Genomic DNA, 24,507 nt, shown 5'->3' on the forward strand with positions numbered 1-24,507 from the left:
CCTTGGAGTCAATCTGAGACCCAGTCACAGTGGATTCACCCTTTATAAAAGACATTTTCTTTACCTAAAACACACCTCCAACTCTCTTCCTCATTTGCTGCATTCCTATTGGTCTCAGATTGAATTCATTTTCTTTTGAAGGCCTTCTTCCAAACCTTGATTAATTTATCCTTCACCCTCTCTTAATTTTTTCAAGCAATTTATACTTTGTCTGTATCTGCCTTTCTGTTTATTTAAGCTGAAAGATTTGTGAGGCTATTGTTTTGTCTAGTACCATATCTTTAGAACTCAGAAAGCAACTTAAATTCTCCTGATGATCAATAAATACTTGATTAATTATTACTTAGGCTACATGGTATTTGGGTAGCATTGCTTGATAAGATTGAATCTAAACTGAGTATTAGTCTTTTAATGTCCTTCAACTTCAGATTATTACATTTTACAAATAATTATTCAGACAAAAGTTACTCCAACAGAGTTCATTTATTTTAATGTATCTAAGGCATATCATATGATTCTCTGAACAATCTAGAGCTATTTTCCTATCCAAATATGTCAGACTATCACTTGTAGAAAATAAAGATTTTACATGGGAATGACCTCTTCATTACAAATAATACATACTGTCTACTGCCTGTAGCTTAAAAAATGAAAGAACAACTTGCAAGGAGAAGGAACAGTAGTAAGAATGTATCAGTTGGTATCTACATCCCAATCCCAAGATGAAAGAAGAAACTCAGGCAAGATGGGTCCTTGCAACAGCCCAGCCAATCCAAACATATATCCCATTTGAACATATGCAAGCTACTCTTTGAGTTAATTAATAATGACCACTTACTTGGTTCCCCCAAAGCAAGACCATACCAGTTGTTAAAATGATGTGGAGATTAATCAACAGAGCTGCCATTTGAACTTTTTTCCCAATTCCACCATGAAGAGGACACCGGTCCTAATGAGTAACCCTGTGGCTGTTCATGATCCTGAATGCAAGTCCACAAATATCGGGGTATAGCTTGCATAGTATTAAAAATAACAATGGTTTCAGGCTTGGACTCACTGTCAACAACACTGTCATAACAATTTAAGGCTCCAGGAGACAATGGTGGAGGGACAATATTTGACCGATGACCTTGGCAGGAGGAGCCTTTGAGGACTTCAGCCTCAAACACATAGATGAACTCATTGGTGTTAGAAATCTTGACATTATCTGCTATGTTTTTGAGATTGGTGGTGAAGTATGTGCCCGCTCCATAGTGTGGGTCTGAAAAGAAGAACATCAAAGATTATTCTAATAAGGCAAAAGATATTGCCAATTCAGGTATCCTCTAGCTAGTCTTTCAAATAATCACATCTTCCTGCTTGTAAGCCTATTGATTCTGCAGCCAAGGCACCCAAAGTTGTTCCCTTAAGACCAATTAGCACTGATATCATCAAGATAATAATAGTTTGCATTTGAACGCGTCATTCAAGTTTATGGAGAAGTCTCTGGCTTTCAAAGCATTTTTACACTAATCAGATTGAATTCATCTGTGCTTCCATTTAAAAGATGAAGAATCTGAAAGTCAGAGAAATTATGATCCAACATATTTAACATAAACCAAGCGGGGCTAGAGTAACTCAAGTGGTAGAGTGCCAACTATGTGCAAGCAAGCCCAACAGGTGAGAAGCCCTGAGTTCAAACCCTGGTACCAGGAGAGAGAGGTAGGAGGGGGCTGGAGAGAGAAGAGCAAGAACATTAATCAAGCAGGTGACAAACAGTATAATAGAAGGGAATATCTGTTTTTCGTAGAACATTGCTTGGGTTCTATAAGCTACACACAGTCTATAATGTTTGAGAATTCTGTATTGGGTATTCTGTACCGTGGGTCAAGTATAGGACATCAGCTCTCATTCTGGCATGGCTGAATTTACAACCAAGAATTCTCCACAAGTTTCTCATCTAGGTTCATGCTTGCCAGGCATTGCATCCATCAGGCATTTGGGAGACCATGATACTAAGGAGGAGATGTCCAATTGCAACTAGAAGAAATGAATATTCTTCATTCTGGCATATTGTCTGTAATCTGTACTATTTTCTCTGGAGTATTAAGGTACTCAATAATGAACCTTGTACTATACACTACATGGCAGTGCATGCCTATAATCCCAAAACTCTGGAAGCTTGAAGTGGGAGGATTAGAGTTCAAGCCTAAGACCCTTTCTCATTAAAACACACACACACACACACACACACACACACACACACACACACACACACACACGCTAACTAAGAAATTCTGGACCTCAAAGGCAATCCTGTTCAATGCTCATTTCAAAGTCACTTGGGAGAGAGAGTCCATGTACAAAGCTCTGGTTTTGTCCCCAGCACAGAAAAAAAAAGAAACAAACAAACCTCAGATGATTAAAAAGCGTCTTTAAACATATATCCGTATCCTTCCTTTATTTTCCCTTCCCTCTATAGCAACTTCTCAACACTTAATCAAATACTGGTTTAGGTTGTAAAGCAGCACTGAATGAAATATGTCACAAATGCAATGTAGTGTGTGTGTGTGTGTGTGTGCGTGAGTGTGTGAGCGCACATGCACACCCCAGTCCTGGGGCATGAACTCAGGGCCTGGGCTCTGTCCTGGAGCTTTTTTTTTTTTTTTTTTGCTCAAGGTTAGTGCTCTACCAGAGCTCCACCTCTGGCTTTTTTGATGGTTAATTGAAGATAAGAGTCTTTCAGGCTTTCCTGCTTATGCTGGTTTGGAACCACAAATCTCTGATCTCAGCCTCCTGAGTAGCTAGAATTACAAGCATGAGCCATTTTCTAATAGCCATATTTTGTAATGTGTCTTTGAAATCCAGTATGTATTTCACATTTACAGTATATCTCAATTCATATTAGCTGCATTTCACATGCTCAGTAGACATGTGGCTAGCAGCTATTACATTGAACAGTGCAGCCATACAAATTCAAAAACAACCATGATATGATCCTGATTCTTTAAACTTCACAAACAAATAAAATATAATACAGTTCGATGTGGCAAGGTAGTATTTTGAGGTTAAAAAAAAGATTTTCCGGGGCTAGGAATATGGCCTAGTGGCAAGAGTGCTTTGCTTGTCTTGTATACATGAAGCCCTAGGTTCAATTCCCCAGCACCACATATATAGAAAACGGCCAGAAGTGGTGCTGTGGCTCAAGTGGCAGAGTGCTAGCCTTAAGCAAAAAGAAGCCAGGAACAGTGCTTAGGCCCTGAGTTCAAGGCCCAGGACTGGAAAAATAAATAAATAAAAATTCCTTCTTGACAAGCACTGTTGTCTTATACATAATCCTACTTGAGAGGGTGATTGCCAGAGGATCATGTTTTGAGGCCAGTCTAGAAAAAGAAACTCACATGTTCCTTGACCCAGAGGTAGGCATAGCAACAGGCACCTGTCATCTAGCTACATGGAAGATTGAGATCAGGAGGATCACAGTTCCAGGCTACCTTGTGCAGAAATGTCCTTGAGAAAGTCTCAAGCTAGAGGCGGTACCACATGCTTGTCATCCTGTTGGGGACTCAGTTTTGGCCTTAATGGGGAAAGGGTGACCAGAGCTCCCTAGACGCTGCCCTTCCCCCAGCCCTGGGACAGTGTTAAAGCTAGCCACTCCCACCTTCCAGCCTCAACCGGAAGAGAAGACCCTGCCCCTGGGGGAGGCAAACACATGCTTGCCACCATGATGGGGGTTGTCCAGCCCACAAAGGAAGTTTCATGACATCACCTGATGGACATGAGTGGCCCTTTGGCCAGTCCCCCTCCTTTCCCGCCATTACCGCTATATAAACCCCCTCCCAATTAAATCCTTTGAGACCCATTCAAACATCCAGGTGTCTCCCTGATGTCTTCTTCCGCCACCGCTCCTGAAATGTGAGGGGACTGGAGGGAGGGGAGGCTTCAGCAACCTTTCCTCAACTTAGTGTAACCCATGAGGGTTTCTGGGGTTCAGGCATTCCCCCGGGAGATAGGGGGAAAGGGGTCCTAGAGACTCCAATATTTGGGCATCTCCTCTGGAGAAGTGAGGAGAAGGGGTCTCAGAGGCCCGACATCATCCTAGCTATGACAAAAGCCTAAAATAGGCAGACCACAGTCCAGACATAGATCTGGGAAGAAGCAAGACTCTACCTGAAAACTAACTAGCACAAAAAATGCTGGAGATGTGGCTCAGTAGCAGAGCACTCGCTTAGCAGCAGGAGGCATCCAAGGTTAGGACTGCTTAGAAAAAGAAAAATGAAACAATTTGATTTTCCTTCTCCATTGCATTCTTGCTACATATTACCTCAAGAGCAAAAAGATAAAGCTTAGAACATATATATATATGTATGTATGTATATATATATTCACAGAGATAATATGGTCTTGAAATTATGGCTTTCAGAGTTTCTGAGAAGAAAAGGGCCTTTTGAATTAAAAGCTAAACCTGAAGGATTTTTTTCACATGAAAATAGAGTTCTTGAGCCAGACACTGGTGGCTTATACCTGAAATCCTAGTTACTTAGAATCATGGTCAAAGCCAGCCTAGGCACGAAGTCTGAGAGATTCATATCTCTAACTATCAAAAACCCAGAAGTGGACCTGAGGCTTGAGTAGTGGAGCATTCATCATGGACAGAGCCCAGACCTGAGTTCAAGCCCCAGGACTGGCACACAATAAAAAGAGTCCTTACCATATATGAGAGAGGAGGGAATAACTAACCCAAAACTAACCCAAGAGTAGTTTTCTCTCGTAAACACAAAAGTTCTTCTAGCTCTAGAAAGAAAAGAATCTGAGGAGATGTGACTAGAGCTCTTAGAAATTTTAAGAAGGGATTTGCTTTATTGAAGAGTGTCCCGAGCGTCAAGACAAGCAGAAAAAGAGAAATCTCAGAAAAAAAACTAGAATTCCCAGGGGAAAAGGAATCATTGCCTGGCTCTGCGCTTTACAATCTCTCATCCATGCAGTTAAAGCAGTCTACAGCCCACTAGTAGTAAGCCTGGAAATGACCAAATATTTTCTTTCTGGAGTGCAACTAAGTATTCACTCCTAGAACAAAGAGTCCTCCCTGTTCCATCCAGCAGCACATGGTAAGGACTGCTGCACTTTCCTTTTCTTCCTTCAATACAGGAGTTCTCTGCAGTATTTCTGACCTTCAAGTGTCATTATGTAATGAGTAAGTAAAGGCAATCCTTTGCTTTTATGCTTTTTTTTTTTTTTTGCCAGTCCTGGGACTTGGACTCAGGGCCTGAGCACTGTCCCTGGCCTCTTTGCTCAAGGCTAGCACTCTACCACTTGAGCCACAGGGCCACTTCTGGCCTTTTCTATATATGTGGTGCTGGGGAATTGAACTCAGGGTTTCATGTATACGAGGCAAGTGCTCTTGCCACCAGGCCATATTCCCAGCCCTACTTTTATGTTTTAACAGAGAACTGCCTGAACTTAAGGTTGATTAAGAGATTGGATAAGTGTGTGGGACTGTTTTCTTGAGAGGATAAGAAATTCCTTAGATGTCTGGAGAAAAAGAATGTGTATAGATACTGGGCAGAAAATTCTGGGCATGGGCATGAAAAGAGGGCATTAACCAGATTAGGAAAATAGTGACAATCTTGGAGAGAGTTTTAAGTAAAAGTAGGGCTATGGAAAAGTCAGTGAAGGAACAAAAGAAGGTGTCAGTTTAAGACTTTAGCAACAAGCCAGGTGCCTATGGCTTACTCCTGTAATTCTAGGAGGCTGAGATTTGAGGATCAAGGTTCAAGGGTAGCCCAGGCTGTAAAAGTTCTAGAGACTCTTATTTCCAATTAACTACCCAAAAGCTGGGAGAAGAGGTGTGGTTCAAGTAGTAGAGTGCCAGCCTTGAGCTATAAAGTTAAGGGACAACATCCAGGCCCTGAGATCAAGCTCTAGTACTAGTACAAAAGAAAAAAAAACTAAACTGTACACATGAGAGAAAAAGACAGAGTATGGAAAGACAGAGTATAGAAATAGTACATATATCATTACTTCCTTGGTTTCACTCAAAAGACTTTCTTATGAGGATTCATTTATCTATTACACCCCCAGAAATTGTTCATGCTCAGTTTTTACCTGATACTACCTATGTTTTCTCTGGTATAAAGATGATCTTCAGAACCTTCAGACTGTTGGGACTGGCTCTATAGCAAGGATCAAGCTATATGTTTGTTTGAAAGGTAAAGATCAAGAGCTGCATATTTAATGAGCTGAGCAAAATGTACCTACATAGCTAGGAACCTCTCCGTGATTATTTCTCAAGTTCTTAGTCTCCTTTGGAGAGAGGAAAAGGCACACTATAGCAATTGTGTATTGAACATTTTTGTACTCATGAGAAGAGAAGCTTCACATAGAATTCCCATGGCTGGGAAGGATCTTGAGATAATATGTATTTCACCTGCCACATGATATGTAATTCATTCACTAATAGACTACACGAGAGAAAGAGGATGAAAGAGAAAGTGCAGACTGCCTTAACTTTAGGAAAATATCCTTTTAATTAAGAGATGAGGATGGCTCAGTGATAGTGATAATAATTTTGTTGAGATAAGTAAGCCAATAAGAGCAATGACAACAACAACAATAATAAAAGCTGCAACCAGGACACCGAAACAGAAATGAGAAGAAGCAGTGAACCATGAATCCCACTGCTCATGCGTTTATCAATGCAAAACCCATCAACCAGAGATGTAAAGGATCAAAACGTAACCCTTTCCAAAACATTCACTTCTAAAGCCCAATTACAATGACCCTTTCCCTACTGCGAGAAATGCTTTTTCATGGGGGGGCCACCTGCTGGCCCGAGCGAGTGCTTGCCAGCACCCACATTGGGCAACCTTGATGATGATGGACTGACACCTACTACAGGATGCTGTGTAGAACCTGTGAAAGCCGACTCTGCACACAGCATCAAGAAACTGGAATGGAACTTGCTGGAATGCCCTGACGCTCGCAGGTGATCGCTTGGTTTTCACTTCCATCATTTTCTTCTTCTTTTGGTAGGCAGCCGTGAGCTCTGCATTTTTTATCTCCTCCACCTATGACAAAGGGGGGGGGGGTAAAAAAAAAAACTGGATGAATTAACAGAAGTATAATAGACTCTATAGAGAACTCAAATAGTGTAATTATTTATGGTCAAAGCCCAACAAAATCAGCACCAAGAAAAGTATATCCAAGAGGGGAGGGGATGAAGCTAAGCAGAGACGCGTAGGTGAATAAAGTGGGGGAGGGGGTGGGGGAAGAGGGTGAATGCAGTCAGGAATTCATTGTATTTACCACAAAAATTAAGAAAAGTAAGGGAAGGAGTAAGTCGAAGGAGGATGAGAATGAGGAAGAGGATAACATTGATCAAGATGCACTGAACTTATAAACTTCTTTGTTAAATAGCACCTACTTAATGTAATGGCATCTACTTGTACAAATACTTAAATACAATAAAAAAATTAAAGCAATTTAAATCACCTCTTGTTCTGCCTCAAAAGTAAAGGCACTTTTATGCATATTATTTTGTATGCAATTTGCTTTTCATATAAAGTTACATGACATTCTCTCCTACCCATAATCTTCTAATCTGACTATTTTTGTCTTCTCAAAACCCCTTGCTTCTTCTTCAATAAATTTATCTCATAAAAATTCACTGATAATCTCTATGTCCTAGGCACTGGTAATACAATGGTCAGTAATACAGAAATAGTGTATGCCTTGTTAAAGCTCAGGGTTTACTGAGATATAAAAACAGGTAAACAGGGCTGGGGATATAGCCTAGTGGCAAGAGTGCCTGCCTCGGATACACGAGGCCCTAGGTTCGATTCCCCAGCACCACATATACAGAAAACGGCCAGAAGCGGCACTTTGGCTCAAGTGGCAGAGTGCTAGCCTTGAGCGGGAAGAAGCCAGGGACAGTGCTCAGGCCCTGAGTCCAAGGCCCAGGACTGGCCAAAAAAAAAACAAAAAAAAACAGGTAAACAAAGACTAGGGAAATAGCACCGGTGGAAGATTACCTGCCTAGTAAGCTCAAGGCCCTGAGTTCAAACCTAAGTACAATTACAATACAGGGTGATAAATGCTATACTATCATGTTTTCTACTTTCTTTTATTTTGCTCAAAGATGGGCAGATCACTCACCTTGAATGGATCTTGAATCTATGTTTTGTATGTTCTGACATCATTTCTGCCTCCTAATTCCAACTATACCCTCATGCTTGCCTTCCTGCAAGTCTTACTCCTGGGATTCCAGGCCACTGAGCAGTTAGCTGAGTTACTGACAGGTGAGCTTTTCTGTTGCCTACAGTTCCAGTTAATCAATAGCAACATTAGCCAAATTCCCTCTTTAATTAGGTTATACCTTTATAACTTGCAAACCACATTTTTTAAACATTTTCTTTCCACGTTGAACTTCTGGACATAAAGCCAATAGACATCGATGATATAAGATATTTTCTATAGTTTCATTTTGCTGTTTGGGTTGCTGATCAGTCCATTGTCCTAAAAATGAATAAGGCAAAACTGTGTCTCAATGCACTGAATCAAGAAGAAAACTTGTAAAGAAATGTAATGATATTCTGGTATACCAGTCATGGGCATATATCCAAAGGAATATAAGTCAACATACAATAGAGTCAACATATGCAATAAGTGTAAGTTAATATACAATAGGAATACCTGCATATCCATGTTTATAGCATCACTATTAACAATAGCCAAGATGTGGAACCTGCCTAGCTGCCCAACAGCCAATGATAAGGTAAGAAAATATGGTACATTTATACAATATATTCAGCCATAAAGAAGAATGAAATGAAATTATGTAAAGTGGATGGATCTGGAGATCATCATGTTAAGTAAGACAAGACAAGCTCAGATATACATACATTGCATCCTTTTGCTCATCTGTGGAAACTAGACTTAAAGCAATATGACCAGATTTTAAAATGGGGGAGGAAATGGAGAAAAGAAAAGGTGACAGGGTGAATATACAGAAATGTTACATATACATATGAAAATAGCATAACGAAACCCACCAAAAACAATAAAAGGAGGGGAAATGGAAAGGATTAAGGAAGAGTAATTTATTTAGATGAGGCAAATTTGATCAAAGTAAATTATATACATGTCCTCAATATCATAATGAAGCTCTGTACAATGTGTGCTAATGAAAATTTCAAAAAAGAAATTTAATAAAATGAATTCTAGAGGAAACGACTAGCCCATTTAAAGCATATGTCTCGTATTGTTTAGGACATGCAAGAACTACAATAAAAATAAGTCATAGAATAAAATGGAAGGATAAAAAACTTGTCCTTGGATAGTTTGGATTATGAGACCAAAGGGATGTAAGAGAAAACAAGCATTAATAATATTCCTTCTTCTATGATCAGTATTATAAGGACACAAGTTGTGATACTGATTAGAAGTATTTGTATTTCTGGTCAGGTTACCTATCAGCAAAAAGATGATTAAGAACATCTGAATGATGGAAAACAGTAGTACATTTATGTAACACTTCAAAGTTTTCAAGGAGATTTCATTTCTCTACTTCATTTGATCATCACAACACCATTATTGAAATAATTAATTCAACTTTATAAGGAAATTAAAGTTCTGAGAAAGTAACTTGTCCAATAAATTAAGACGCTAGTAAGCAAAGATAAGATTAGAAATCTGACTTTCATCATTGTTCTCTAAAACCACAAGGCAAAATACTGGGAAAAAGCATCACTCATTCATCACCCAATCAAGAAGAATAAAATTTGAAGATTAAATCTTTCTTCCTTTTGTGCCTTCTTCCTCCTCCCTCCCTTTTTCCTTCCTTCTTCTCTCCTTCCTTTTTAAAATACAACTTGTTTTTATGCAAGTGACCTTCTTCCCCAGGATTTTATCTAATTGAATAAGTTTACCATGAAAATCAGGTGACCAATTCAGAGTAACTCATTAAAAAGCCAAGTTGTACATGCAAGAAAAAGAACACTTAGTCAGTATTCTAGCCTGTAATCCTAGCTACTCAGTAGACTGAGATTTTAGGATTGCAGTTCAAAACCAGCCCAGACAGGAAAGTTCATGGGACTCTTTATCTCCAATTAGCTACTGAAATGCCAGAAATGGTGTTGTGATTCAAAGAGGTAGAGCACTATCCTCAGGTATAAAAGCTCAGGGACAGTGCCCAGGTCCTGAGTTCAAGCCCCAGGACCAGCACACAAAAAAAGAAGAAAGAAGACGAGGAGAACTCCCTAACAGAGGGCTCCAAAATCTCAAAACTTCAAAAGAAGATACTGTAAATTAAGTCTGGAAAGCAAGACCTCACACTTACAAAGTACAATATTAGAATTCAATTCTTTGATTTCAAGAAACACTAGCCAAGCTCCTAGTACTTGCCAGGTACTGTACTGGAAATCAGGGACCCAAAGCCCCATCAGCTTTAGTCAAGAAGCACTCACTAGCAAGGATCAAAAGAGCCATGTCTCCAGCTCTGTTCTTACTGGTTTGTTTGTTTATCTGTATGTATGCATGTTTTTTGAGGTAGTCTTGCTTCCCACCTCATTGCAAGAGCCATTCTTGATCCACCTCCTTTTAGGCTTTTCATCTTCTCTGGGATCGCAGTCATGTGCCACCAGGTTCCCTCCATAGAGACATAGTCTTAGGGATTTTGCTGCACAGTCTAGCCTGGAACCACAATCCATTCTCTGCTCCCCAAGTACCTGGGGTTGGTTATGAGTGTGAGCCACAGACTCTGAGTTCTAGTGTTATTTCTCAAATTCTTTCATTGTCTGGTTATCTACCACTGACGAGTCAATTCTCCATTCATAACACCTCTTGTGTTATAAATGACCTTTCTCCTCACCTCCCAAGTCTATGTGAAGTGTCTCACCTTCATGTCCTATTGTACTTTTACCCTCTATGTCCATAGCTCACCATATCGTTTGTCTCTATCCTCAATTAGACTCTGAGCAGAAACAATGTCCATCTGTGTATACCCTTTGCACAATGCTTGACACATATATGAATACATGAAGTAATCTTCTCTCAGGTGTCACTTTTTTGGGTTTTTTGGTTGGTTAGTTTCTGTGCTGGTCCTGGGGATTGAACTCAGAGCCTAGGTGCTGTCTTTGAGCTTTATCCACTCAAGGATGGCACTCTACCACTTGAGCCATGGCTTCACTTCCAGCTTTTAAAAAATATTTAATTGGAGACTAGAGTCTCACAGACTTTCCAGCCAGGGCTAGCTTTGACTGATAATGATCAGATCTCAGCTTCCTGAGTGGCTAGGAGCTACTGGCACCTGGCTCTTTTAAGACAATTAGCTCAGACTTGGAACTCACTATGTAACCCAAGCTGGTCTCAAACTCACAAAAAATTCCTGCCTTAGCCTCCTGAGTCATAGGATTGTAGGGTGTGCCACAACCCAAGCTGTAGTTATATTTGTGTGCCAGCATTACTAAGATTTGAACTCAGGACCTCACACTTGGTAGGCAGGCACTCTATCATTTGAACTATATCTGTATCCCTAGGGTGGCAGTTTAGATGACACAGTTTCCCAGTTAGCTCTCAGTTTCTATTAAAATGATTTCTCCAGGCCCTAATCCCCATATTATCCTTTGAAAGGAAGATACTTTTAAGTATATGTCACAGAACTAATGAATACATTAATTGGTGACAGTTCAAAGAAATTTTAGGGATGATGGCTAGGTATGGTGGTACACACTTATAATCCCAGCACTAGGGAGGCTGAGGCAGGACCGAAGAGCTACCTAGCAAGACTGTGGAAAGAATGAAAAGAGTGAGAGAAAGAGGGAGGGAGTAAAAAAAGGGAGGGAGGGAGGGAGGGAGGGAGGAAGGAAAGAAGGAAAGAAGGAAGAAAGTTTGTTTTAGGGATCATAATGCTGCCATCAATAAACCAGTATAATAAAATTCAATAAAAGAAATAAGTGGAATTATCATTTGAATGCTCAATTTACAGAATTAGGGATAAACTTTTTGTCTGTGTATGCCAGTCCTGGTGCTTGAATTCAGGGCCTGTCATTGTCTCTAAGCTTCTTTGCGTAAGGGTAACACTTTACCATTTAATGACCTAAACTGGATACCAGTGGCTCCTGACTGTAACCCTCAAGAGGCTGATCTCTAAGGATTGTGGTTCAAAGCCAGCCCAGGCTGAAAAGTTCATCAGACTCTTATCTGCATTTAACCACCAAGAAGCTGAAAGTGAAGCTGTGGCTCAAGTAGTAGAGTGCTAGCTTTGAGGGGGGAAAAAAAACTTCAAAGGCAGCTCCCAGGCCCTCAATTCAAGCCAACACAGTGTGTGTGTGGGGGGGGGGGAGTGGGAATCTTAGTGACCTAACACAATTAGAATGGTTTGCTTTCTTCTTTCCCATCTTACCTCTTCTCCACATATTTACAATTCACAAAGATGGAACAATTGGGAGAGTTAACTTTTTAACTTAGTAAGAAGTTACTCACCTAAAAAGTTACAAAGGGCTTTCTTATTTTTTCTTGCCACTTTCTCCTGAACATCAAACAGCATACATTCAATTTTCATAACTACCTCTATGAGGTCAGATCGGTCTCCTTTAATCTCCAAATATGTCTTTCCTGTAAGGATATGCTCCGTAATGGAGACGCGAGTGGTTTTCTGGATCAGAGACAGGTCATCGTGTTCCTCCTTCCCAAAGTAGAGAATATGATTATTCTCAATACGGTAGTGGTCTTGGGAAGTCGGTAACCTTTTGATCCATGCTGCAGCTTCTTGCATCGTTTCCTTGTTGGTTCCCATCAGATTGACAGTAGGAGATTCAGCTTCAAGGCCATTTGTTCTTTGCTCCTCTCTGGTCCAGTGGGAGACTGAAATGACCATTATAAGTAACATGGAAAGCTTTTACATAATGCAGAATAAGACACAAAAACAAAAGCCCAAGAATATTGTCAATGTAACAACTCCACTTTTAAATACATATTTCTAAAGGTTGAACTAGATATAAAGACAATCCATAAGGACATTTTATAGCCTTCTTAGGAATACAAAAGTTAACTTAGAAGGGGTTGGCTTCATCGTATCTGGCTCCTGCTAGTGTCTGTCAACTCACAGAAGAGTTCATCTTCTGATTTCAGCTGGGATATTTGTATTATCTCCTGCTAAGTGAGATTTTCTTTAACTTCTTTCTCTTATGAGGTTTAAAAATCAAATATCCTGGAAAGCATAGAACTCAGTGAGTGAGATCACAAGAACAGAATGAGCCCGTGATAGGAGACGCATTTTTAGGCCTGTGAAGTTCTTACCATTGTTATCATTGCGATGATGTGAGTTGAACTTTGTCATTTCTGCTTTGAAAGCCTAAAGTAAGAAAAACACAAAGCAATCATTAGCAGGGCTAACAACCATCACTACCAATATCTATCTGTTTCTACCTGTACATACCACACTTGACCTCACTGATGTTACCAGTTCCCTTCTCCCTGCCATGCATCTAAAACAGGCTTTAGAGAAGTTCTAGTAAACAGCAATTGCGTGATCTATTTCAACATCTAAGGGAAATATGTACAGGAAAGATAGGGAAAAACAAAATGTAATATAAATATAATAAATATAAATTATATATATTTGTTAAAGGTTAAAATATAACAAATATTAATGTCCTGTTCACTACAGTCACTATTATGTTAGGCCTGAATTAGAGATAAACTTCAAATACAAATTCATCTTTAAATGTGATACATTCATAAAACTGTATAGATGGAATAGATGGCTTGTTTTATATGAGTTAGTTCCTGTAAAGTACTTAAAATTATACCTGACACATAGTAAACATTCAGTATATGTTAGTAGCTATGATATTGTTATTATTATATAACAGTCTATAGAAAAAAGATTAGTGTGTAGGTCCTTTACCATAGTGACTATTTGCAATAACTTTTCCTATAATTTGGAACTACTTTCTTCTGTGTCTTCCTTGTTCAAGATTGACAGAGTTGACAGTAATTAACTTAGTGGACAGATGGATATTAATGAGCTACTAAATTTGCTTCACATCTGAACTTTAACAATGAAGTTTCTTAATCTATGGGGAATTTTCTTCATAACTTGTATTTGTAGCTACTATTTCCAGAGCAAAAAGCTCTTCTTCTTTCCGTATTTAGTTACATGGTATTTCCTTGTCCTCTCCATTCAAAAACTTGAAAAAACAAATAAGGTAACATTATCTGTTGATAAAGAGCTGCTGTACACATGGATTAAAAATCTCCCTAGAAGGGAATTTAAAAAGCAGAATGGGTTGAGGAATTAAAAAGAATTAGGCGAGACTTTTGAACTGAATGCAAAGGAAAATTGTAAATCACTAACAATAACCTCGAAGAAAGAATATATTCATAGCAAGCAGATGATAATCTGCAAGGAGCTCAGAAAAGTAGAGTCAAATGATATGAATTTGGAAGTTGTGTCTCACCTCTGTCTATTAGTGAAAAACACCTGATCTAAGAGATGGCAACAATGAGATGGGGCTGGGAATATGGCCTAGTGGTAGACTACTTGCCTTGTATACATGAAGCCCTGGGTTCGATTCCTCAGCACCACATATATAGAAAAGGCCAGAAGTAGCACTGTGGCTCAAGTGATAGAGTGCTAGCCTTGAGCCAGGGATAGTGCTCAGGCCCTCAGTTCAGGCCCCAGAACTGGCAAAACACACACACACACACACACACACACACACACACACACACACACACACACGGAGATGATAAGAGATATTTCAGAATTTGCCACTTGGGGGTACTGGCACTCTTTAAAACATGAAGTTTCTAATCCTGCTGGAAATAAGTAAATACAATAATATTTCAGTTGAAGGAATAAGTTAGTCAATTACAGAGTTTGTACTTTAATTTTCTTTCTTTCTTTTTTTTTTTTGGCCAGTCCTGGGCCTTGGACTAAGGGCCTGAGCACCATCCCTGGCTTCTTCCTGCTCAAGGCTGGCACTCTGCCACCTGAGCCACAGCGCCCCTTCTGGCCGTTTTCTGTATATGTGGTGCTGGGGAATCAAACCGAGAGCTTCATGAGTAGGAGGCAAGCACTCTTGCCACTAGGCCATATTCCCAGCCCCTTTAATTTTCAATTAAACCTGCACCAATCACTTCTTAAATACCTCACTTCATGGGGTGTCTTCTCTGTCTTGTAAGCAGCAAGTGGTATTTTTACTGATGGTTAAGTCTATTTGTGGCCATAAGGAAGATCACTGATAAAGAAAGGAGAGAAGCCAGGCTCTGGTGGCTCAGGCCTGTAATCCCAGCTACTAAGGAGACTGAGATGTGAGGATCAAGATTTGGAGCCAGGAGCTGGGGATATGGCCTAGTGGCAAGAGCGCTTGCTTCTTATACATGAGGCCCTGGGTTCGATTCCCTAGCACCACATATACGGAAAATGGCCAGAAGTGGCGCTGTGGCTCAAGTGGCAGGGTGCTAGCCTTGAGCAAAAAGAAGCCAGGGACAGTGCTCAGGCCCTGAGTCCAAGGCCCAGGACTGGCCAAAAAAAAAAAAAAAAAAAAAAAGATTTGGAGCCAGCCCAGGCAGGAACGTTTGTGGGATTCTTATCTCCAATTAGTCACCAGAAAACCAGAAGTAGAGCTTTGGCTTAAAGTGGTAGAGAACTAGCCTTGAATGAAAAAGCTCAGGGATAGCACCCAAGCTCTGAGTTCAAGTGCCAGGACCAGCAAAAAAGAAAGGAAGGAAGGAAGGAAGGAAGGGAGGGAGGGAGGGAGGGAGGGAGGAAAGAGAGAAAGGAAGGGAGGGAGAAAGAGAGAAAGAATGAGATAAAGGAGAGAAAGAAAGGAATGAAGAGCGAGAGTGAGAAAGCGAGAGAGAGAGAGAGTGAGAGAGAGAGAGAGAGAGAAAGTGAGCAAGCCTTACATCTTTTCTCTTCCTTGGTCACAGTCCTTGCTCCCTGTTTCTTTCACTTATCCATCACTGATGGGTGGACAGCATACCTAGAAAAGGCTCTGGGACTACAGAGATGAGAAAGCCACAATCCTTTCCTCAAAATGCATTCTGCCTAACGAAGGAGCTGTAGTAACCCAGAACTATCTATGTTCACTGTTACCCTCTCTCCCAAGTCCCTGGCCTTTGTGCTAAATGCTAAGTTATACCTTGTCTTCTATAAAAGGGCTAAGAAAATAACTAGACTATAACACTGAATTCCATTTGTGTTTCCTATGACTTAAGTTCATTGTCTCTGCGAGTTCCTCTGTGTATCTCTGATAGGGCCACTGTAGTTATCTAGTTATCATTGCACTTAAGAGCAAATCCCAAACTCACAACTCCTGAAATAATCTCTATTGTTTTCCTATACTTTTTCCATAAAGTTACATACACTTAAATATTCTTTTCATTTATATTTATAGACTGTTTCATAAATATTGATTTGTCTCCCTAGTGAAATTTTTCAAATAAAAACATATTTAAATAGAAAAGGACATAATAGGGCTGGACATGGTGGCACATATCTATAATCCCAGTTTAGGAGGAAGAGATCAGAAAGATGATGGTTCAAAGCCAATCCAGGCAAAAAGTTAGTGAGACCCACTACCCATCTCAATTTTTAAAAATGGGTGCAGTGGTGCAGGGGGACATATCTGTTATCCCAGCTACATGAATGGTGTCACTTAGAGGATGATAGGCCCTGGCCTGTCCAGAGCAAAAAGCACAATACTATATCTGAAAAAAAATAACTTAGATTCTAAAAAGGGCTGGAGGCATGATTCAAGTGGTAGAGCACCTGTCTAGTAAGTAAGAGGTCCTGTGTTCAAACCCTTGGACAGCCAAAAAAAAAAGATGAGTAAATTTAAATTCTTTTGAGGTGGGCTGGGAATATGGCCTAGTGGTAAAGCACTCGCCTCGTATACATGAAGACATGGGTTCGATTCCTTGGCACCACATATATAGAAACAGCCAGAGTGATGCTGTGGCTCAAGTGACAGAGTGCTAGCCTTGAGCAAAAAGCAGCCAGGGACAGTGCTCAGGTCCTGAGTTCAAGCCCCAGGACTGGCAAAAAAAAAAATTCTTTTGAGGTCAAAAGTTGTTTTAATTCCTCATGACACCAAAACTATTATTATTATTTATTTTATTTTATTTATTATTATTTATAATAATCATTATTAGTATAAATCTGTACTAATAATGTGCCAAGCTCCATGGGAAGAACTTTATAGGTATATAGGGTTTAATTCTAGATCTGAGATATAAGTGCTCTTAGTATTTTTGTTTGCAGATTGAAAAGATGTGAAGTAAAAGTTCCAGGCCCACAGTCAATGGCAACACTGATATTCAAATCCAGATGGCCAGGCTCTGAAGCCCACATGCTTAACTCCAACAAGGAGCTGCCTACACAGTTTTAGATCATACATACTCTAAAATCTCTCAATACATAATAAACTATTTTAGGATCCCCATTAGCAATACTGGAAAACAGAAGCAAATATTTACCTCCTGATGTTCAACGTGGCCCTGGACAAGCTGGGGTTCTGTATTGAAAAGAGGCATGGTTTCTGGACTCTTCCAGAGGTCCAGCTCATTCCTCCCTAGGATGGATTCTGAAGCAGCTAGGAAAGCTGCAACAGTACGCTCCTCATTGCTCACCAGGTGAATTTCTTTCAAATGACCCACTTGATTCCTTTGTAAATGATAGCAAATGGTTTGTAAAATTACCTTTGTACACAAACCCACAGGAACCTGAAAAATTCCAGAGCCTAGAGCTGGGATAGCTATTGTTTTAATGGGCACATGTTCACAGGTGGCACGGTTCAGAATATTTATAATAGCAGTTTGTAGCTTCTGGATAGATAGCTCTGGACCCAGCAGCTGCCACTGAGGCCCCACAGCATGGATAATCATTTTGCAGGGAAGTTTCCCAGCTCCAGTGACAGCTATCCCACCAACTGGTATTTTACCATAGGTGGCCACAAGTCTTCTGCTCTCCTCTCGGATGTCAGGGCCACCAGCTCTCTCCAGGGCCCCTGCCAGGCCTCCTGAGTGGATAAGATCTTCATTGGCTGCATTCACCACAGCGTCAACTGCGTGTTTGGTGAGATCATCCTTCCAAACAGATAACTCCAGTCCGAGCACCAGCCTTTTTCTGAAGACTGGTTCAACAAGGGATTTGCTGTTTCCTTCCAGAGCTGGAGAAAACAGGGTAGAGACACAGCCAAACTTTTTCAGGAGGACTTCACATAGCAGACTTTCATTATTTTTTAAACTTTGGAAGACATCATGACTAATGGGAACTGGCCAAGTGTAGTTTTCTTCAAGAGACCTGGTGTCTGCAAAAGAAGACAAACAACAAAGGAATGAGAAAAGATTTTCTGGGGGGAGGGGGGAGAGGATGACAGCCAGGCACTGGTGGCTCATGACTAATCCTAGCTACTCAGAAGGCTGAGATCTGAGGATCATAGTTCAAAGCCAGCTTGGGCAGGAAAGTCTGTGATTCTTAGAGCCAATTAATCAGGAGAAAACTGGAAATGAAGTTGTGGCTCAAAGTAGTAGAGCACTAACCTTGAGCAAAAGAGCTCAGGAATAGTGTTTAGGGCCTGAGTTCAAGTTCCATGACAGACAAAAAAAAAGTCATTTGTCTTTACATTAGAAGATGGAGTTTATTTACAAAAGAGAGATGAACTTCCTCTAGTCTCCTCACTGATTCTTTTTACTTATCTAGACATACACTTAGATAAAGGATATTTAAGAGTTGTCCATACTTGTAAGGTGCCTAGCTCAGTGTACAACAATGGTGAGTAAACCGTGTGCATGGAAACTCATGAATGTCTCCAATGGGTGTGAAATCAGTGAGTTTGGGGATGCTCATGCTGGATGCATATGGACTAGAAAGAATTTAACAATGGGGGCTGGGGATATAGCCTGGTGGCAAGAGTGCCTGCCTCGGATACACGAGGCCCTAGGTTCGATTCCCCAGCACCACATATACAGAAAATGGCCAGAAGGGGCGCTGTGGCTCAAGTGGCAGAGTGCTAGCCTTGAGCGGGAAGAAGCCAGGGACAGTGCTCAGGCCCTGAGTCCAAGGCCCAGGACTGGCCAAAAAAAAAAAAGAATTTAACGATGATTCACAAACATAAGGACATGATATTCAGAAGTGTTTTTTGCTTTTCAGCATCTTAGTCAGAATTCTTGAAGAAGCACATCTTGGGACAAGTATTTGAGTGGTAGTAGTTTACTTGGGAGGTAAGCTTAGTAGACACAGGGTAAAGAAGAAATAAATAAAAAAGAAGAAAAATAAAATATGTGTTAGCAAATGAAGCATAACTCCAGGTGGGGACAATGTAGATCTGAGCCTCTGCATGAGACCCCTACAGGAGCTGAGATAAGTAGCTGACTTCCATGAATCCTTAGTGTATGCGTGGGAAGCATGAGGGAGCAATTGGACCAGCAAGTAGATGGAGCACTGAAAGGTCAGTTATAGTAAAGAATGCTTTGTAGTACTTGAATTCTAGGACATGATGAAGATGAATGTAGAATTAAAACTAATCGACTAAAAAGTATTTCTAGTGTAGCAGACAAGATGAGGTGCTGCGCAGCTCCCTCTGCCAACTTGGTTTGGTGATGTAGTAGAAAGTGTGATTAGTGCATGGTCTTCTCAAGGGCTCAGCTCAGCTCTCCAGCCAAGGCCAGGCTGTTCCAAGGGCAGTCCCCATAGGGATGGAGCAAAGGCCATGCACATACACAGGCAATGTCAGGCTGCCTGAGACTGTCAGGTTTTCATTACAGTTGGGTGCCTCCACCGGCCAGTTCTGGCAGAGGCCACTGGTACCTCTTCCTCCTACTCTTCCCCTCCTCCTCCTCCTCTTCCTATTCTCCTTCTTCCTTTCTTCTTCTCCTTCTCTTCCTCTTCCTCCTTCTTTCCCCCTTCCTCTCCTTCCTCCTCTTCCTCCTTTACCTTCTCCTCTTTTTCCTTCCTCCTCCTCCTCCTCCTCCTCCTCCTCCTCCTCCTCCTCCTCCTCCTCCTCCTCCTCCTCCTCCTCCTCCTCCTCCTCCTCCTCCTCCTCCTCCTCCTCCTCCTCCTCCTCCTCCTCCTCCTCCTCCTCCTCCTCCTCCTCCTCCTCCTCCTCCTCCTCCTCCTCCTCCTCCTCCTCCCCCCTCCTTTTTCTCCTTCACTTTGAATTAGCATGCATTAGTTATATAGTGGGAAAGCTTTCCTTGTGACATTTCTACTCAGGTACACGTCTTTCAATCAATCTCATCTCATGTCCCTCTCCCTTTCCTCTCTCCTAGAGCAATTTCAGCAGGTTTCATTGTGCCATTTTCATATATGCAATGTACTTTGACCATGTTTGACCATATTTGTACCCTCCTGGTTAGTCCAATCCCTTTTAGCTAGTGTTTCCTTTCTTTTCCACCATGAACTTTTTGCACTCCTAACTCCATTTCCAATTCTAGTTACTGGAAAATGCAACCTCTGTGTTGTGTTTCATGGAGTCTAAGACATTGTTATTATATGTTTCTGAGAGGGGAAAATGATACTAATGAAACTGCTCTTTCAGAGATGTTAAAATGTGGAGAATTATGCATTGCAAAATAGATAAAAATAATAGTAAATACTTTTAAATTTCATTCCATTTCTAGTCTGAGCCACCCAGAAAGACCTCTGGTGGCTTAATTTACTAAAAACAAGCAGTTTTGGTCCCAAGTGAACTGAGATTTGGTCAGAAATCTCAAATGGGCCACTCCTTGGATTAGGCCTACATAGTATCTGCCTCTTTCAGCCTTGCTGATCAAGGGGTCAATAAGTTGGTCACCTCTTCTGGCAAACTTTGGCCCCATAGATGTGATTAGAAGAGCCTTACTTTGGACGAGGGAAAGAAGCAACAGAAAGAACCTGTATGTGGGCACACACTGGAACAGCCCCCCTTCAGAAGCATGGACTGGGGCCTCCACAAGAGCCTACCTTGATGCAAAGGAGCACTTTCAGGGAGACAGTCCCTCTGTATACCCTTTTCGTCACTGAGGAAAGATCTGAGCAAAGCCTTTCTGTAGTATGAGTGACAGTGAAGTGCTCTTACCTGATCTTTCACTGGAAGCTGCGGCTCCAACACCCTGTGAAAAATGGGAATGGATTTTTTTTTTAAGTGAAATAGAATAAGTACAGGTTACTTATAACTAACACAACAAAATGGAAAATCTGCTCAAAGCACTAAGCTTGGGTTTTTTGTTTGTTTGTTTTATACTTTGAATTTTTCTGAAACACTGAAATGTTCCATCAAACACTGACCTTATCCTACTTCCTTAGAAGACAATGTACTTCTAGTTCAGAAGGAGATGAGGTGTTGGGGTATGTGTGTGTGTGTGTGTGTGTGTGTGTGTGTGTGTGTATGTGTGTGTGTGTGTTGACACTGAAGCTTGAACTCAAGGCCTGGGCTCTACCCCTGAGCATTTTCACTCAAGACTAGGACTCTACCACATGATCTTCAGCTTTGCTTCTAGCGATTTGCTGGTTAACTGGGGACAGACTTTCCTGTTTGGGCTGGCTTTGAATTGCAATTCTCAGATCTCAGCTCCCTGAGTAGCCAGGATTGTGTGAGCCACAGGTGTCCAGTGAGGGGGTGGAGATTAACCCTTGAAAAGGTGCAAAGGTCATAGATCAAAATGACCCCAAACTTGCAGTCTCCAACATCTGAAGTCTCCTGGGATTTCTCTAGACAGAATAGAGAGCGTGAGGACTCGAACCTCATCGGCTCTATCTCCCACCACCCAGGGCCACCTCCAACTGCCTCTTTCATGACACAAGCCTTAAGCAGGAATTTTCAGACTTAGAAAATGAGGGTCCTTTCTTTAGTTCCTTGTTTTCATTCCTGCTCCATCAACCTTCTTATCCCACCTGGAAACAAAATTACTGAAAGTGTAAAGAATATCTAGATAAGAGGGAGTAGACTTTTAAGTTTCTGCTACATATGATTTCATTGGTATTTCATCGTAGGCACTTAAAAAAAGATTATATACACCTTTGATTTGACTCTAATGATTAGATTAACTTTCTTTTAAGTAGGAGAGATTTAACCTAGAGCTTCAGATATATGTTATGAAAGCACTCATTAACATCTTTTATCTTTGTTATTTTCTTATTAGCATGCATGAGTTATACAAGAGGAGTTTCATGGTGATGTTTCCATATATGCACAGTATGCATCACATCAAATACAGCCCATCTTTGCCCTTATTCTTCTTATTTCTTCTTAAAATAATGTCAATAGGTTTCATTCGTTTGTTTTTATACATGCATATAAAGTACTTTGACCATATTCATCCTTTCTCTTCTCACATTCCCATAAAAAATAAGCCTTAACAGAGCCTGTTTAATTTTCCTGTCATTGATTTATTTTAGTGTGTATTAATTGTACTATGGAGTTTCACCAGGCACGTGGAGTTTTGCACACACACACACACACACACACACATATATACATACATACATATATAAAACATTTTTAAATCAGTAGATTGTTGATGCCCCATTTCCTAAATGGTATAAAGAGAAAATGTTTTGATTTTTTTCACTTTCACATCAACTTTATTCTTAGAGCCAGTTTGCTAAAGAGAAAACTTTTATGGTACTCTTCAAGCCATATGTGCCAGGTGCTGGTGGCTCATTTCTGTAATACAAGCATTCAAGATGCTGACATCTGAAGACCATGGTTTAAAGCCAACTTCAGACAAATTCAAGAGATTTGTCCCAAGATTCCTTTATTTCTTCTGGTATAGAGAAAACCATTAAGGTTCATGATGTATAGACATTTAAGCTTTTTACCATTGAGAAGTCCATTGTCTCAGTCCCAGTGGGTCTTTAAATGTTTGTTGGTATTTCCAAGGGTAGACTGGTGGCCTACGAGGAATAAATAGAAAGAATGCAGTGAGCACTGAGCAGAAGCTAAGGGAGTTTGGTAAAGATACATAAAGAGTGAAAATAATTTCTAATCCCTAGTAGTTTGCACTTAATTAGTGAGGATGGAGATAGTGTCTTCTTGTTGTTATTCTTTACCTTCTGTCCTTTCTAGGAAAGGTTCCAATTGAACCTCCAATGGTAGGTCAGAAAGGGAAAATGCTTCAAAGGCTAGAGCAGAGAAAACTTTATGGAGGTGAAACTGGAGCCAGGCCTGGATGGATGGAACAGAATTTTACATAATTAAAAGATGAACACGGACCATGTTCATGGTGGCTGTTGGCTCATGCCTAGAATCCTAGCAACTCAGGAGGCTAAGATCTGAGAATCAAGGCTCAAAGCCAATCTTGGCAGAAAGTCCCTAAGACTCTTATTTCCAATGAACTACCAAAAATCCAGAAGTGGAGCTATAGCACACATGGTAGAGCATCAGCCTTGAATGAAGAAAGTAAGGGACAGTATTCATGCACTTGGTTGAAGCCCTAGTATAGATACACATACACACAGACACCCCCAACACACACACACACACACCATGAACATGACAATAAAGTGATCAGATTGAGCACAGCATTCACAGAACAGCCTAAGAAGGAGTGAAGACCCAGAACAGTGTCTGAAGAAAGAGGAAACACTAATTGTGCCTGTATAGGGTACGTATTTCTACATTTATGATAAACAAACAACCTTTACCTAGCTAGATAGAGGATATCAGGGTAAAATTTAGAAACTCAGGAAAAATACACTCTCAACTTAAGTATTAAAGGCTGTGAACTGTTAAAAATGATAATTAAAATGCTTAAAGATACAGTGGCTCACATTTGTTGCTATGTTTAAGTCTCTGAAGTAATGTATAATTTCTTTGCAACAGAAACATTTTGAACACCAGAGCACCATTATTCGTATGTCTCAAGGAATAAGGCCAGCACAATTCTAAAATTTAAGAACACAGATGTATTTGTGCCTCCAGAGGGCACTGCTGTTTTTAAAAAGAAGAGGGTCGCTGCATTTGCTGAGGGATGCTGGTAGGCTTTTTCTTTAGATGTTGTTTCACTTGCGTCTGTCCTTCAACCAGGCCTTAAAGACCCAGGAGTAGACTTGACTTGAGTGTGGGGAGAAGGTGGTGGCATCCATTTAACTCCAAAGAAATTGAAAGCAAGGAAGCACATTGTCTAACATAGTTAATCTCTTCCATTTAAAACATAACAATAAGCTAGTGGGTCCTAGTAACTGTAATCCTAGCAAGTCAGGAGGCTGAAATTTGAGGATCGAAAGTTTGAAGCTAGCCAGAGCAGAAAAGTCCATGAAACTCTTACTTCCAATTACCAAAAGGCTGGCAGTGTAAATATGGCTCAAGTGGTAGAACACCAGGCTTGAGGTGGGGAAAAAAGCTAAGGGATACTGCTCAGGCCCTAAGTTTAAGCCCTAGTACTGTCACAAGAGAAAAAGAAGATAAAATTTTTAAAAATTGTTCTCTACACAATTCCCATCCTCATCATTATAAAGTGCAAGCCTGGTGAGCCACTCTGCTCCCCTAGTTTCCAATCCTGTCGTGTCTCCTCTCTGGACCCTCAAGACCCATCTAGAAG

At 40.6% G+C, this 24,507-nt stretch overlaps 2 protein-coding genes across 2 annotated transcripts in view; both read right to left on the minus strand.

Annotated features, from left to right (window-relative positions):
* Kpna1 (karyopherin subunit alpha 1) overlaps window positions 1-24,507 on the minus strand; it is a 596,817-nt gene that overhangs the window by 50,608 nt on the left and 521,702 nt on the right. The gene's annotated exons all lie outside the window — the stretch shown is intronic.
* Window positions 465-22,861, minus strand: Parp9 (poly(ADP-ribose) polymerase family member 9). The gene is made up of 8 exons (XM_048346769.1): window positions 22,787-22,861; window positions 21,045-21,078; window positions 17,464-18,296; window positions 13,276-13,330; window positions 12,460-12,840; window positions 8,354-8,493; window positions 6,872-7,046; window positions 465-1,261 (listed from the first exon to the last, which is right to left on the minus strand). The coding sequence occupies exons 1-8, from the start codon at window positions 22,799-22,801 to the stop codon at window positions 888-890; spliced, it is 2,007 nt and encodes a 668-aa protein (XP_048202726.1). The 5' UTR covers window positions 22,802-22,861; the 3' UTR covers window positions 465-887.

The sequence above is a fragment of the Perognathus longimembris genome, chromosome 5 (assembly GCF_023159225.1).
Source record: "Perognathus longimembris pacificus isolate PPM17 chromosome 5, ASM2315922v1, whole genome shotgun sequence".
Taxonomy (NCBI): domain Eukaryota; kingdom Metazoa; phylum Chordata; class Mammalia; order Rodentia; family Heteromyidae; genus Perognathus; species Perognathus longimembris.

Coding starts and splice junctions, on each gene's coding strand:
- Parp9 (XM_048346769.1), bottom strand. Junction 12,841..13,275: donor TCATCGCAATGATAACAATG/GTAAGAACTTCA, acceptor TGGTCATTTCAG/TCTCCCACTGGACCAGAGAG. Junction 8,494..12,459: donor AGCCCTTTGTAACTTTTTAG/GTGAGTAACTTC, acceptor ATTCATTTTTAG/GACAATGGACTGATCAGCAA.